At 36.9% G+C, this 15,547-nt stretch overlaps 1 protein-coding gene across 4 annotated transcripts in view; it reads right to left on the minus strand.

Moving 5' to 3' along the window:
* nr5a2 (nuclear receptor subfamily 5, group A, member 2) overlaps positions 1–5,747 on the minus strand; it is a 55,642-nt gene extending 49,895 nt beyond the window's left edge. The window contains exons 1-3 of one of the 4 annotated variants that reach the window (XM_082139850.1): positions 5,474–5,747; positions 1,771–1,846; positions 1,555–1,673 (exon numbers count right to left, since the gene is read on the minus strand). In XM_082139850.1, coding sequence (XP_081995976.1) covers positions 1,555–1,659 — 105 coding nt within the window. In that variant the 5' untranslated portion in view covers positions 1,660–1,673; positions 1,771–1,846; positions 5,474–5,747. Of the gene's footprint in view, positions 1–1,554; positions 1,674–1,770; positions 1,847–3,765; positions 3,889–5,473 lie in introns of those variants that run through there. The other 3 variants (XM_082139847.1, XM_082139849.1, XM_082139848.1) reach the window with 3 other exon arrangements.
* Positions 5,748–15,547: the final 9,800 nt, after the last annotated feature.

A 15,547-nucleotide genomic window follows, 5' to 3' on the forward strand; every position in this document is an offset into this window, starting at 1 on the left:
TTGGTAGCGTTTTTCACGTTTGACTAATTTTGTTCTTTAAAGCATATATTTTCATTTGAACATCCAATCAGGGGCATGCAAACATCAAAATGTCTACCAAATAAATTCCTGTTGATCCTATTATTCATACTGCAGAAGCAAAAAAGAAACTGAAAAAAAATAAAATCCAATAAATTATATCCATAATTTACAGCCGTAGGATTACAAGATTCCACCTGCAACTGTTCTGAATTCATTTTCAGGGCAGGAGAGAATCAAACGAAGAACGGCATTAACTTATTCTTGATCAACACCGTAGGGAGACCGGCCCATTTAAAACTAAAAGGATCAATACTGGCCAGAACTCAAATAACACACACACACACACACACACACACACACATGGCTGTAACATAAAGTGTTTAACCTTGAATGTTGTAGACTAGTCAAACCTGAAATTAAATATGTAAGAAAAATATTAAATATAGCATATTAAAATCATAAATGGAATTTTAAATTATATTTAAATTCTTTTAAATTATAATATCATCTTTGTCAAAACTCAAAAAGATGGTTTTAAATGGCAAATCATTTTCTCACGTTGTGCTTCACTCTTAAAAATGAAGGTTCTTTATTGACGTTGATGGTTCCATGAAGAACATTTAACATTCTATTCCACGAAAGGTTCTTTATAGTGGAAAAAGGTAAAATGATCTTTACACTAGTTTAAAAAATGGCTTAGTTAGCCATAAAAAAAAAAAAGTTAAAAGGTTATTTGGAAAACCAAAAATGGTTCTAATAAAGCATTGCTGTGAAAACCCACTTTTGGAACCTTTATTTTTAAGAGTACAGTGTGTGTGTGTGTGTGTGTGTGTGTGTGTGTGTGTGTGTGTGTGTGTGTGTGTGTGTGTGTGTGTGTGTGTGTGTGTGTGTGTGTGTGTGTGTGTGTGTGTCAAAGACTCTGGGTTTTCCAAAATATCCATTTAGAACATTTTCTTTGTTTACTCAATATGCAGCCTGCATAACACCATCCCAAATAATGCTAATAAATAACTCGGAAAAGTCCACATTAATTGTGTTTTTAATAATAAATAAAAAAACAGGACTTTTACAAACTTGGTTTAAAAAATGAATAACAGGAGCACATTAGATCAGTTGTACTGGTTTTGGACATCAAGTGGAAACCCAACACATTACAATTATATTATGCTGTATATTTATATAAATATGTCCCTAAAATCAAGTTAAATAATAAATATTATGGTTTTCGAGGGCAATTTTTTTGCAATTTTTCAACATATTGCCAATTGTCAACAGATGAATTTGCTTAAAAATACCACTTGAGTGGCCTTTGAGGTCAACAACAAAAGGTATGGAAAGAGTTTTCTTCTCTCGTTTAAAAACAGACAAAGCAATTAATTTTGCTGTTCTAACAATGGAAAATGATATAGTTCGTTCAAACATCGATGCGTTTTTTATTTGCACTTTTTCACCTGATCAGAACAGACCCGGGACCCGTTTGTAGGTCACGACGAGCCACCAGTTGAGAAGTTAAAAACAGCTGATGTTACGCACCTTACAGCTCTCACAGGTCAGTAACCCGTAGTGATATCCGGACACCTTGTCTCCACACACTGGACACATTTCGTCTAAGTCTTCGTCGTAAGAGTAGTCCATCATTTTAAAGTGGGGGGCTGAAAATCACAATCAAAACATGAGTACTGGGATCACAGAATCCAAGTTACACAATATGTTTTTGTAATTATTTTAAAAAGTGATGTTATAGGAAACCTTTTTTAATGTTCACTTAAAAAGATGGGTTACTTTTCTAGTAGAACCCAAAAACATGCACACTCATCTGAAGAACCTAAAAAAAAGTCAAGAGCTGTTAAAATATCTAAACAACCATATAGCTAGCTCAAAAACCCAGATAAATATTCCTGAACGCTTGAAGAACCTTTATTTTTAGGCGTGTACAGCACATATTTGTATTTTAAATATTCTAATAGTTCCTTTAAGTTTTTTATATATATCTCCGATACCTTCAACGTGTAGCCTGCAGTTTTGCAAACAAGTAACAAAAGTAGAGGAATCACAAATGGTGAGCTTTGTAAAATCCTAGCCTTAAGAGTGAATTTTCTGGAAGTATATGCAGTTTTGGGTCTCTGGGAAATAGCCGAAGCTTTGAGTCGGGTCTTGGTCGCAGACAGGGCAAAACTTCAGTTTCGATCTGGTTAATATTCATGATGGCTTGTAAATTGGTGAGGGAGCGCGAGAGAGAGGCTGCTGTCTCGCGCTGGAGTGGAACGTTTAGCCACGAGGCGAATAAAAGCAAAACAACATGTAAATACACGAGTATTGTGTAGTGCTACCAAAACAAAACATATATATGTCTTTTGTCTATCTGAGAATATTCTTCTCTCTATAAAGGATATAAATATGTTCTCATTTCAATTCAGCTTCATCTTTTAATTAGCATTAACATGGACGAAGTCATGCAGCTTTCTAAATAGAACCATCAGCTTCCACATAGTGTTTCTGACGTCAACCGAAATGTGAATGGGAAAAAAGACAGTCGAAAAAAAGACAACTTCGTTTAAAAAAGAAACATCTAGGCTACTGTGAAGCAAAACTTTAAGCTATAAAACAGAACGGATTCGTTTATAATTACTCATTATTATTATTCTAATATGCCCATGAGTTCAATATGTGCAAAAATGTATTTTTGCAGAAGCGCAACAAGTGTTCTTTTTTTGTGTGTGTGTGTTTTAAACGGCTGGCATTTATGTAAAATAAATAATTCCACGAGCATTTCGTCTGAAGCATTTTCATATCGTCGATAATTCCATATTTTTTATTTAATTTTAAAATGTGACTGAAACACGCCGGTCTGACACGTTCCTTGATTTGTAAACAAATCGTTATTCATAACGGCTTACGCTGGCTTTGTTTTATGACGTGTGCTCGAGCAACGTAAAATAGAATAGAACAACATTTAAATATTTGAATTTGAAAATACATTATTATATTTTAAAAAAGCTCTTAAACTACAGAACATTCCACGAATATCTCACCTGGAATTTTTTTATTTAATCTCTCTCCTAGCCTATTTAAAAATATTTATCGAGTATAATAACAGAGCATAATCGGTCTGTTCCAGACACTTATATGCCCGTGGAGATACAATTTGTTTTCTACGACTGTAAATACGCTCTTAAAAAAAAAAAAAAGAAGAAAAAAAAAGAAAAAACCTTCTTCTTTACGAGACAATCGAGTTGCTGTATGATTCTTTGGTTGCATTATGGGTTGGTTCTTCAGATGTGATTTTCTAAATCCATTCTGTCCTAACTGGAACCTTTATTAAAAAGTGCAGCTTGACATAGGCTATCCTATTTTGGACTAGCAGATTAATGTTAGCTCTGTCTAGTCATTATTATGGTTTCGTTTCCCCCCCTTCTGTTGTAAATACTAAGAGCAAATTCATTGGCAGGTGATGCAGATCATGTTGAGTTTGTCTGAGTTCACTAAGCTCAAAATAATTCACGCTCTGCTGTTGCACTGCAATTTACTTTGTTTCCAAATGTATCTTTACGCGGTTTAAGTGCGAGTAATTTATAGTAAAAGTAAACGCAAATATTTAGTTCTAATGCTAAACTTAAGTTATATGTGTGGCATGCAATGCAATGCATGTTCGTAAAATATCTGACATTGGTGAGGCGCGTAATATTATGTGCATGAGTGAAGGAAGGTGCATGGCGGACATTATCTGACATCTATGCCGCTTACCTTGCATGTTTCCAGGCATATGCCCCTGTTCCCCATGCGATCGAGCGAGTCCCAGAGATTCTGACTCGACTTTAGGCAGCATGACAGCTCTGCTGAGCCGATGATGAGCACGCGCCGCTCCGCCTGCGCGCGAGAGGAACACCAGAGATTCTCAAAAACACCGTCCAAACGTCCGAAACTAATCCTGTGCGCGTGGATCAACTAGACGGCTTGAGTTCGACTGCCCCTCTTTTTTTCTGCTAGTTGTTCACAAGCTGTGTAAGTTCATTCGGGTGGTCTTTGCAGCGACTATGATGCTGGTCTTTAAACTGGAGTGCGCGAACTGTCAGGAACTTCGCACGAGCCCCTCCTCCGCGCGCTCTGTGTCGCTCTATCTGTGAAGTTCAAACGGCTCCTCGCTGCTTTGTTACGCCGCACTGACACCACGTCGACCAATCAGCGCTGATATCGGTGCGCTGGCGTCACGCGTTCGTCCAATCAGAATCGAGCCCGAGAATCAGCGCCTCCGCTCTCTGTTCACTTGCAAACACAGGCAAACTAAACTAATTGAACATTACGAGACACGCAGCGCTGATAACTGGAGCACCGGGAGGTATGTGATGATGTACCGGAGGGTGAAATATTTGTGTGTATTACAAAAAATACTGATGCAGAGGAACGGTAATAGAAAGCAGGACAAAATGACACAAAATTTGTTCTAAAATTGACTTTTTAATTTATTCGCGATCATAGCCTCCTTAATGGCATTAACATGCTCTTTAAATGCTCTGTGGCGTTTTAAAGTTGAATTTATTGAAAAAGAAAGAGCAAGAAATACTAGTAAATGTCTTGTGTATGAAATTGCACAATGAAAATAATAGTTTTGTCATTTGTTTTATTTTATATAGGCTATTTAAACATTTAGTAATTTTATATTTTTTTCATTTAAATTGTATTTTAATGTGGGCCCAAAATATTTTGGCGAATAATGTGGGCAAAATGATGAAAGAAACGCTTTTTAAAAATGCGAGTTCTGCGCGTGATGTTATCATGTCAATAGACTAATTCAATGCAGCTCATAAAATCATAAAAAATCCTTTAGACAAAACATATGACATGATAACATAGGCATAATAACGAAAATAGTTGGCACATATACGCAGTATTTACAGACAATCAACACAAACTCACACACATTCTTACACCCGTTAAAAACTCGATTTTTAGTTTCCTTCCTTTTTCGATCTCACACACCTTTATATTTCAAACATTTCACCGTTCATGAAAGTTTAAATATTTTCCTATTTAAAAAAAAAAATCATATTACGTAATATTAAATAGGCTATTATCCTATAATAACAAAATCTTAGTGCTACTTCAAAATTATTATTATTAGCCTAATACATTCCGCTTCTTTTCCGCTTGTCAGCCGGCTTATCAGTAACAAAACAGCACAATAAAAAGCCTAAACTGCCGTTTATGTTATTGCATGCGAATGCGATATATAACACGCTACATCCTGGTTTTTAAAAAAATAAAAAAAATAAAATCTAAATACCACTGAATGATGATAAAACATCATAAACATGTTCAGAAGATAACACATCTGGCCAGTTCAAATCTTTCATTTGATCTCCCACACATGCCCATATTCTGTTCAAATCTGTTGAATATTACAGTGAAGATGAATGAATATTGTCAATTCCATCATAACAAATATACTACTTACCCAAGTGTTTACTGGAGTCCCGTTGTCCTAATTCACTCTCAGAACTAGTGGACATAGGACAGAATTTCTAGCAAAAGTGATCCACCTGAGCAACTATATCCCACAGGACATCTCCATTCTTCCAAACTTTTTAAGCTTCATCAATAAGCTTCATCCAGATTCCGCGAGGTGTTTTTGACATCTCTCCCTTTACTTTCACACACGCCACTCACCCCTCATCCCCCCCTCACCGTGACCTGCACTAAACCTGCATATCTCACCTACTCAACAATATTAAAACTTCTGAGGTTGATAGGTTTGCCCAGATCACGTGGAGTTAGACAAGATTGATAAGAGCCAGTTATAAAGTGACACACAGATAGATAAGCCAGAGCGGCCAGATAGGACTGAAGGAATGATTAACCGGAGGTGAAGAGAGTTAGAACTGCCGTCCGAGGCAATGACTGAATGGAAATAAGACAGGTGGTAAAATGCAAGATCAAAAGAACGCAGGTTGATACAGGGCCGCAAACTTTGAACTGCTTCTGCCGAACAGCAGCACGCAGCGAGCATGTTTTATATGATGTGTGGCTATCAGGCCGGACACGCGTGTTCAGCGGGATAAGACATTTAGATTTACCTGGAGATGTTCCAGGATGTAGTCAGAGACAGGCCCCTCCCCTCCTCACAGATGTAAATAAATAGAAATGCAAACAAACTTCCTATATGTATTATGTTCCATGTAGCCTACTGTAGGTGATTTTATAGAGGCCTAAATTTATTTATTTATCGAAAAGTATAAATTGTATTATTCATGATTATATTATACTACATTATATTATATATTTATTATATTATATATAAAGATTATCTATCTATCTATCTATCTATCTATCTATCTATCTATCTATCTATCTATCTATCTCTGTCTGTCTGTCTATCTATCTATTGTCTGTCTGTCTGTCTGTCTGTCTGTCTGTCTATCTATCTATCTATCTATCTATCTATCTATCTATCTATCTATCTATCTATCTATCTATCTATCTATCTATCTATCTATCTATCTATCTATCTATCTATCTATCTATCTATCCCTGTCTGTCTGTCTGTCTGTCTGTCTATTGTCTGTCTGTCTGTCTGTCTGTCTGTCTGTCTGTCTGTCTATCTATCTATCTCTCTATCTATCTATCGTCCGTCTGTCTGTCTGTCTGTCTGTCTGTCTGTCTGTCTGTCTGTCTATCTATCTATCTCTGTCTGTCTGTCTGTCTGTCTGTCTATTGTCTGTCTGTCTGTCTGTCTGTCTGTCTGTCTGTCTATCTATATATCTATTTATCTATTTATCTATATAACTATTGTCTTTCTTTCTGTCTGTCTGTCTGTCTGTCTGTCTGTCTGTCTGTCTATCTATCTATCTATCTATCTATCTATCAGTCTGTCTATTTATCTATCTATATATTGTCTGTCTGTCTATCTATCTATCTATCTATCTATCTATCTATCTATCTATCTATCAGTCTGTCTATTTGTCTGTCTGTCTATCTATCTATCTATCTATCTAGCTATCTATCTATCTATCTATCTATCTATCTATCTATCTATCTATCTATCTATCTATCTATCTATCTATCTATCTATCTATTGTCTGTCTGTCTGTCTATCTAACTATCTATATATCTGTCTATCTGTCTATCTATCTATCTATCTATCTATCTATCTATCTATCTATCTATCTATCTATCTATCTATCTATCAGTCTGTCTATTTATCTATCTATATATTGTCTGTCTGTCTGTCTATCTATCTATCTATCTATCTATCTATCTATCTATCTATCTATCTATCTATCTATCTATCTATCTATCTATCTATCTATCTATCTATCTATCTATCTATCTATCTATCTATCTATCTATCTATCTATCTATCTATCTATCTATCTATCTATCTATCAGTCTGTCTATTTGTCTATTTGTCTGTCTATCTATCTATCTATCTATCTATCTATCTATCTATCTATCTATCTATCTATCTATCTATCTATCTATTGTCTGTCTGTCTGTCTATCTAACTATCTATATATCTGTCTATCTGTCTATCTATCTATCTATCTATCTATCTATCTATCTATCTATCTATCTATCTATCTATTTGTCTATCTATCTATCTATTGTCTGTCTGTCTGTCTATCTATATATCTGTCTATCTGTCTGTCTATTTATCTATTTATCTATATATCTATTGTCTTTCTGTCTGTCTGTCTGTCTGTCTATCTATCTATCTATCTATCTATTGTCTCTCTGTCTGTCTGTCTATCTATCTATCTATTGTCTGTCTGTCTGTCTGTTTGTCTGTCTATCTATCTATCTATCTATCTATCTATCTATCTATCTATCTATCTATCTATCTATCTATCTATCTATCAGTCTGTCTGTCTGTCTATCCATCTAACTATCTATCTATCTATCTATCTATCTATCTATCTGTCTGTCTGTCTGTCAGATAGATAGATAGATAGATAAACTGACAGACAGACAGACAGACAGACAGATAGATAGATAGATAGATAGATAGATAGATAGATAGATAGATAGATAGATAGATAGATAGATAGACAGGCTATCTCTCTCTCTATCTATCTATCTATCTAAAATTATAATTTCTGAAGATATGATCTCTTTAGACAGATTTAAATCTTCAGAATTAAAAATGTTTCTCTTTTTCTTTCTCTCTCGGTTTCACTTAATCTGCAGCGCTCTACACAAAAGAGCAATTTCGTGCAAGTTGAGGGGCAACAATGCCGTCTAAATTTGGCGACAAAAGATAAAGAGTCTCGGGACAAGTGGCCTGGCAAACACAGGGCTGTTGACTGAAGCGCGGGGACCTAATGACCCTCATGTCACTGTCCCACAGCAGCTACAAGGGAGAAGACAACAGAGTGAGGCCGTCTTGACTACCATAAGTGGACGTGCGCTGATAACACAAGGGGTACCTGAGAGCTCTTTGCTTACCAGAGAGATTACTGGCCCGCTGAGGCTCAAAGCTGGGGGATTTGTCAACTTAACCCCTGTCCCCGGTCTCTTTTTTCCCTTCAGCCGTGTTTTACGATGCTGGATGGACCCCTGCACTAAACACAGAGGTCTTTACAGCAGAATAAAACATGGTTAAGTGTAGCAGGGCTGGGGTCAAGGTTTCAATCGTGGAGAAGAGGGCTTCAGGAGCTAATGAAACCGGCATCTTGCACTGCCAGACATGCTTAATAATCTATTCAAGTCATGAGACATGTTTATATCTGCTAAAATTATGTGGTGACTTGCAAAATTTCATTTAACTTATTCAAGACTGTGCTTGCGAGGATACTTAAGAAAACTGGTTATATATATATATATATATATATATAGCATTATTATTATTGTTAATTTTATTGGTCACATTGGTGACTTTGGCATCTAGCACTGCCTTATGCTGCTATGTTTAAATTTTATTGTACTATTAAAATCATTGTCCAATATGATGTGGTTCTATAATTCAGTAAAAACGAGGTGGGACGCATTTCTTTTTCTGATAAAAATCTGTGGCAGTATCACTGGACACGTGCTGAGGTCACACAGAATCTGCACCCAAACAAACCACCCATTTCCACTGATTTGGGACAACTATCATTCAAAATGTTCAACATATCCGTTCCATATTTGTTTATTACATTTTTTTGGCTAATTTTAACTTGCTTTCAGCGACCAATCAGAGTTCTGTTTAACCTGAAATCAGAGCGGAAATGTGCAAATTCACCAAGATAATGGTTTAATAAATCTATTGTATTCCAAGGTTAAAATTTGACATGATTGCTAGTGAAAACTATTTCCTTTTGTTCTCCCACTTGTATTTCTGTCTTTCATTGTACAAGACAACAAAGCTCGTCAACTGATGGGTCATTACTTGATGCGCTGCTCCATCCGAACCCCTGTCGATAAGTAGTTGTAATAGTGTCTAAAAACCTTACGTGTGATATAATGTTGACATTTGAAGCGTAAAATGCGATGAGCATGTTCTCACGCTTCCGCTTCAAAGCCGTTGAAATGCACCTACATGGGGAGATGATGGAAAAAAAGCCAAAGGGCGTGGGATGTTGGGATTCGGTAGATATTTCCTGGCTGTGACAGTGCTAACGCTTTGTTTTGTGTAGTGTTAGATGATTGAAACGAGTGTGTGTGTGTCGTTTTGTTGACCTTCTGTGGCTGTCATCAATGAACAGTAAGAACAAGGGGATGGCCGAGATGAGAGTCGAGACTGAGAGCGAGTGTTGTCGGGCATTGTTGGGAGAGTAAACAGCGCCCGGAGCCTGGGAAAGGGCTGGGATGTGTGCCACGGCATCTCTGAGTCATACGGTCCGCTTATCGTGTTTGTTTCGTGTTTCTACCTACGACGTGTTTGCATTAGCATTCCTGCACTGTACCCCTGCAGCACGCATGTTCCCAGCAAAAGGAATGTCAGCTCCCGTCCGATCGGATCTGTACTGTCCGTGTTTAATTAAACCCCATATGTTTTCTTCGGTTTCTCTCCTCGTCTTCTCTGGCAGAGGAAGAGAAAAACGAGAGAAAACAAGCTGCTGGATCCATTAGCGGGTCAAGCAACAGTCATTGTTCATTGCTTCCTATATGCTTCTATTTTCAAGAGCTTCGTGGAACAATAGTACTCGCGGTTCTGTCAGGTGTTTGCGGACGCCACGAAAACCAAAACAAAGCACACGAGAGGCAAACAAAACACAGTTTGACACTTTCTAAACGACAACATGGGAAATCGGGTTTGATCCTGCTCAACTAGAGTTGAGTCAGAAATTGATAGAGGTCTCAATATGGCTGCAAATGTGTGTTTGGAACGTTGAAAGCAAATTATGAGGATTGTATCACACTCTTCAGTAAATGGATGAAGTATGTTTTGAACGTTTTAACATTTGAAGGCATTTTGAGCTGACACATTGAGTTTTGGTGCTCATGTGGGAAATCCAGGATCGAATCGGGCCCACATTTCCAGTCATGCCTCCCCTCCCCCATTATTTTCAGTCCTCGCTCTGTTATTATCTTAGCTGAATGTCTGAAAGTATAACATTATGGTTGTAAATATGAAAAAAAAAACATGCTTGAAATGTCGAAAGGGGACGATGAGTATAGCAAAGCAAAAATTATACATTTGACATGGCAAACATTCTATTCATTTTTACATTTGAGGCGTTTTGAGCTGACACGTGGGAAATCTAGGTTCGAATCGGGCTCACATTTCGTCACATTTCACAGTTGAGTTTGAGCTTAATGAATTTGATGAATAAAATAACATTTTAGTGAAAAATGTAGCTTTTTTTAATATATGAAATGTATTAGTAATATTATATTTTTATTGCTGCCAAAACGATTAATCGCGATTAATCGCATCTAACAGAAACGTTTTTGGTTACATAATATGTGTATATATATATATTTATATCTGTGTGTGTGTGTGTGTGTTAGGGCTGCACAATTAATCGAATTTCTAATCGCGATTACGAGTACGGATGCCACGATTACGTAATCGTTCAAAACCGCGATTACAAAAAAAAGCGGAGCGCGCTGTATATCGCTTCATTATATACAGCGCAAAATAAACCAGGTTCGAATCAGACCCATATGTCCAGTCAGTTCCCCATTATCTTCTGTCCTTGCTGTATTTTCCATTTTGAAAAAAGTTGCAAAAATACGATAAAGATTTATGCAAATAACATTGTTTAAATATAAAATAAATAAATAAGATTGAAATAAATAAAGCTTTTAACAGTTATTTATTTGTAATAACCCCTTAAACTCAACAGGCCAAATCCTTTTCAATTTGCTGAACACCACCATGTTTGTTTTAAATCATAGCTGAATGAGCTCCTCTGACAGGCCGCCCCGTCGCCTCTACCTGACCCCTGCGCAGGGCAATAGCCCTCCGTACACCCACCCCTCGCCTAGCAGAGCAGAACGGAAAACCTGAGCCGACGGAGCACGAAAGCCTCATCTTACATCCTCACAATAGCCCGATCCAGCACTCCGCTAATGACTCAGAACTGATAGGAAGCTACTAGAAGCCTCTTAAGTCTCCTCAATTCACATCAGGGAAACATTAAGATATTCCTTTTTTGTTGCCTCCCAAGGACTTGCGCAGCCCTAGAAGGGCAATTATCACCCTGCCAATATTGTAAATCCATTCTGTCATTTTCAATGATATCTGCTTGTGTCAACTGTAAGGTCTAATAAAAGCTAATTGCACATAACAGCCCAGGATCAATATATCAGGCTGGGAAGGTGGCAAGACGTGCCCTCTTACGAGGCTTCAGGAGTTGGACGCAACACGAATTTGAGCATTATTTGGTTCCTCGTTAGCACTTCATGTTGATTGTATTGAGAATCTATTAAGGCATGTATAAACTGCTTTTTAAAATAGTTTATAAAGTAGATAGTTCTGGTTGCGGAATCTTCTAGTGGAAGGAAGCAATTGGCACTTATCAAATTTGATTAATAAAATATAATTTTAATGAAAATGTGTTATTAATATTTTTCACATTTAATAATATTTTAACTTTTTCTTATACTGCTAACAGCTCACACTGTGCAAGATAGAAAAACTTTGTGGTAGCCACATTGTAAAAAAAAATATATTTTCATCCATATTTTCTGTTGTTGAAACCAATCTCCTTCATTGTATTAACTAAACTTTTTAATTTCAATGAACTCAACATTTTAAGGCAACCAGGTAACTTACTTTTTTGAGTTAAACTAACAATAGGGTTTTATTTTATTTAAAACCAATCAAAAAACTTGAGATTTTATGCGCTGAAAATGTGATTGCTTATATTTTTTTCATATTCACAACTTATAAAAGCAAAAATCTGGGTTACAGTGAGACACTTGCAATGGAAGTGAATGGGGCCAATTTGTAAATGTTAAAATACTCACCATTTCAATATATAGCCCCAAGACATAAACAATATGAGTTTTAACATGATATTTAAAAACTAATAACCTTACTAATCTTTTCTGTGTATAAAGATATTGTACAACATTTTAAAAGTTATAACCAGTTTTACCTCACAATTACAATGGAACACTGTAAACTCTAAAACCATTGAAATTATAATAATAATAAAAGTTAAAAAAAAATTCACAGAAGACTAAATGCAAGTTTTTTAATATGCTTTTAAATCCTCCAAAAATGTACCCTTGACTTCCATTGTATATGGAAAATGAATGGCATTTTTTATTTATTTATTTATTATTTTGTTTTTATTAACCATTAAACGCCAAACACAATATTTATTGTATTGTATAGGCCTGAACATTCTTTGCATCTTCGTTAAAAGAAGGAATGTATGAAAAACAAATTGTGTTTATTTGCATATCCATTCCATTTTCTTTCAAACTCCAGTCCAGGTTTTGTTTGACTCTGCTAAAATAGACGCCATATTTGTCTAAAGCGATTTTAGTTAAATAAAATTGCATTTATTTCTTTATAAATTCTTATTTCTTAATTCAAGCAAAAGTAGGCCGTAATCTCAATCTTGCCATCAAGGAATGATTGGTGTCTAACCTGCTGAAATGTTTGCTGACCTTTTCCTGAGAGACAAGCGGCGGTAGGACTTTCTGTTGCACTCAGACCCATTTAGTCATCCTCTTTTTGTCTGCTTCCTCAATCATCAAGGGTCACTATTGTGCCGGCTCAGGTACCGACTAATGCAGAGCAAATACTTCTACCTAACCATTAACACAGGGCCACTGTTTGAACAGCGCGACACACTGGAATGGCATTTATGATGGTGGGCCGTTTTGATAGGGAAGAATCTTCATCAATTAGCCCTCTACACTCTTCCCAGGGTAGATTGAGTGTGTGTGTGTGCTTGTGTGTTAGACAGAAAGAGATACAGTTTGCCCTGCGTTTAATGGCACTCTAACTTGAGAGCCGATCATTAACCCATTAGAATAACATGTCTCTGGCTGGGAGCTTCTTTGAGACGGGAAAGCCCTGGGAGATTTGCATCACAGCGCTTACTGTAAACCTCTGAGACGCAAGGGAGATGTTGAGAGACTCATAATGTCTCGTGTTTGTCTCGGGACAGAGCATGGCTCGTTACCAGAGGTGTTAACGGCTGTAAGTTATGAATGTATGTGTTTATGCACTATAGGGAAATCCACAATTTTCTTTTCACTTTCCTAATGGTTTCAAAAACAGTTAACTATGATATATAATAGTTGCTGATATATAAATGCTGAAAACAACATTTTTGTCAAATAAATAAATAATCACTGTATACTAAAAATGAAAGGGGCCCATTTTTGGAGGATTTTAAAGCATAAATGTGAAGGTTATGATTTTATCAAAGCACTTACATCATTCTACTGTTAAAACTTGTGTATTATTTGAGCTCTAAAGCTGTTGAAATCCATATTTTACAGTGGTTTTAAGACTGCAAGAGTTACGAGCTATTAAGCCTATTATCAATTGCGACTTTAATTCTCGTAATTGTGACTATATTTAACAGTTGAGACTTCAAATATTATAATTTTTCCCAACTTTATTTCTTGTAATGTTATGCTTATATCTCATTATTACGATTTCTTTCAATGGCGACTTTTGTTTTTCAAAATGGCAACTTCACTTCCAATAATTGTGAGTTTGTTTCTTAAAGTTATATAAAAAACTTTGGAGTCATGTATGATTTACATTGCTTTAACTCATCAAAATAAGTTAAGCAATAACTCTTTTATGTTATACAAGATTCAACAATTTTTTTTCGGCCAGTTTAACGTAATTTAAGTTGAAATGACTTAAACATCCAAGTAGATTGTACTTAAAAATAGTTTGTTTTTTTTACAGTGTATTGAACCCATTATATTCCTTTAATAGACCAGTTTAACTCACTATAACATCTAATAACATACATTACAAGCAGATTAAATGATTTGAATCTCTTTTTAAACATTACGTGCCATGGAATATGTACTTGTAAACAAAAGATACTCATTTTCCAATTGGCTCTGACAGAAACCTCAAATGCTTATTTAAAGTAAAGCGTATCATGTTCTCAAGTCTTCATTCTGAAGAGCCGCACAATTGACATCATGTCATTAAGGTCCGTGAGATTGTATTTGTTTTGGCTCAAGCGGGCAAAGCATTGCGTTGAAGATTGCTCTTATTTCTTCCTTCTCTGTACAGCCTCTTCTTCCTGTTTGGCAGCCGACCCGTTCGCCTAGATCTGGAAGGTTTCCCGAATCAAACATGCGTCTTCAATTTGGGCCTACGAAGAAAACAATCACATTTTCCCCTCCCTCAGATTCAATTCCTGACAGCAGATTGAGATGTGGTCTCCCCAAAGAAGTCTGGGTTTGACGGAAGTTTGGACGGAGTATTTCAGGGGTCCTGAATGTAAATTGGGCTTAAAGGGAGATGCTTGGCAGACTCGGGTAACCTGGTCCAAAACGTTGTATATTTTTGGAGTAGCACGGCTGGTGGGAACAGATTGAGGTAAACGTGAGGTGGACCACCCATGTCCTTTCTGTCCAAGAGAGCCGCACCACCGTTAATTAGAGCCATTCTCCGAGGTGGATTCTGCGGCCGGGACACCTGTGAACTCAGAAGTGGGCCGTCGCACATGCAAAGCGGCCCCTGATTCATGTTTTGAGCACCAGCGGCCAATAAAAAATGACTTCCAGCTCCTCCAGACACCCAGAAATCCTCCACACCAGGAAAACCAGTGTGAATATTTTAATAGTCCCTTCAAAGGCGCTCGTCGCCCTAGTGCGAAAATAAATGTTGTTCTTCTCGAAATCCAGGCTTCCAGGTCTTCGTTGCGACCCTGATGAAACATGAAATATTTTACTGGAATCCAACTGGATATAAATGGGAGTTCAATCTCTCTCCGCAGTGGTCCGGGGGCCTTTACAGGGACTTTGAGGTGTTTTGCCTCATGTGGATACCAATAAATCTGTCACCCGCAGAGATTCGTCTCCCGCCCTCTGTAGGGAACAAATTGTGGCGTTCGGGGAGGGTTGAGGGGGGGAGAAGTGACCTGTCAGAGCGCTCCATTTATCACAG

The sequence above is a fragment of the Leuciscus leuciscus genome (assembly GCF_965113295.1).
Source record: "Leuciscus leuciscus genome assembly, chromosome: 15".
NCBI lineage: Eukaryota > Metazoa > Chordata > Actinopteri > Cypriniformes > Leuciscidae > Leuciscus > Leuciscus leuciscus.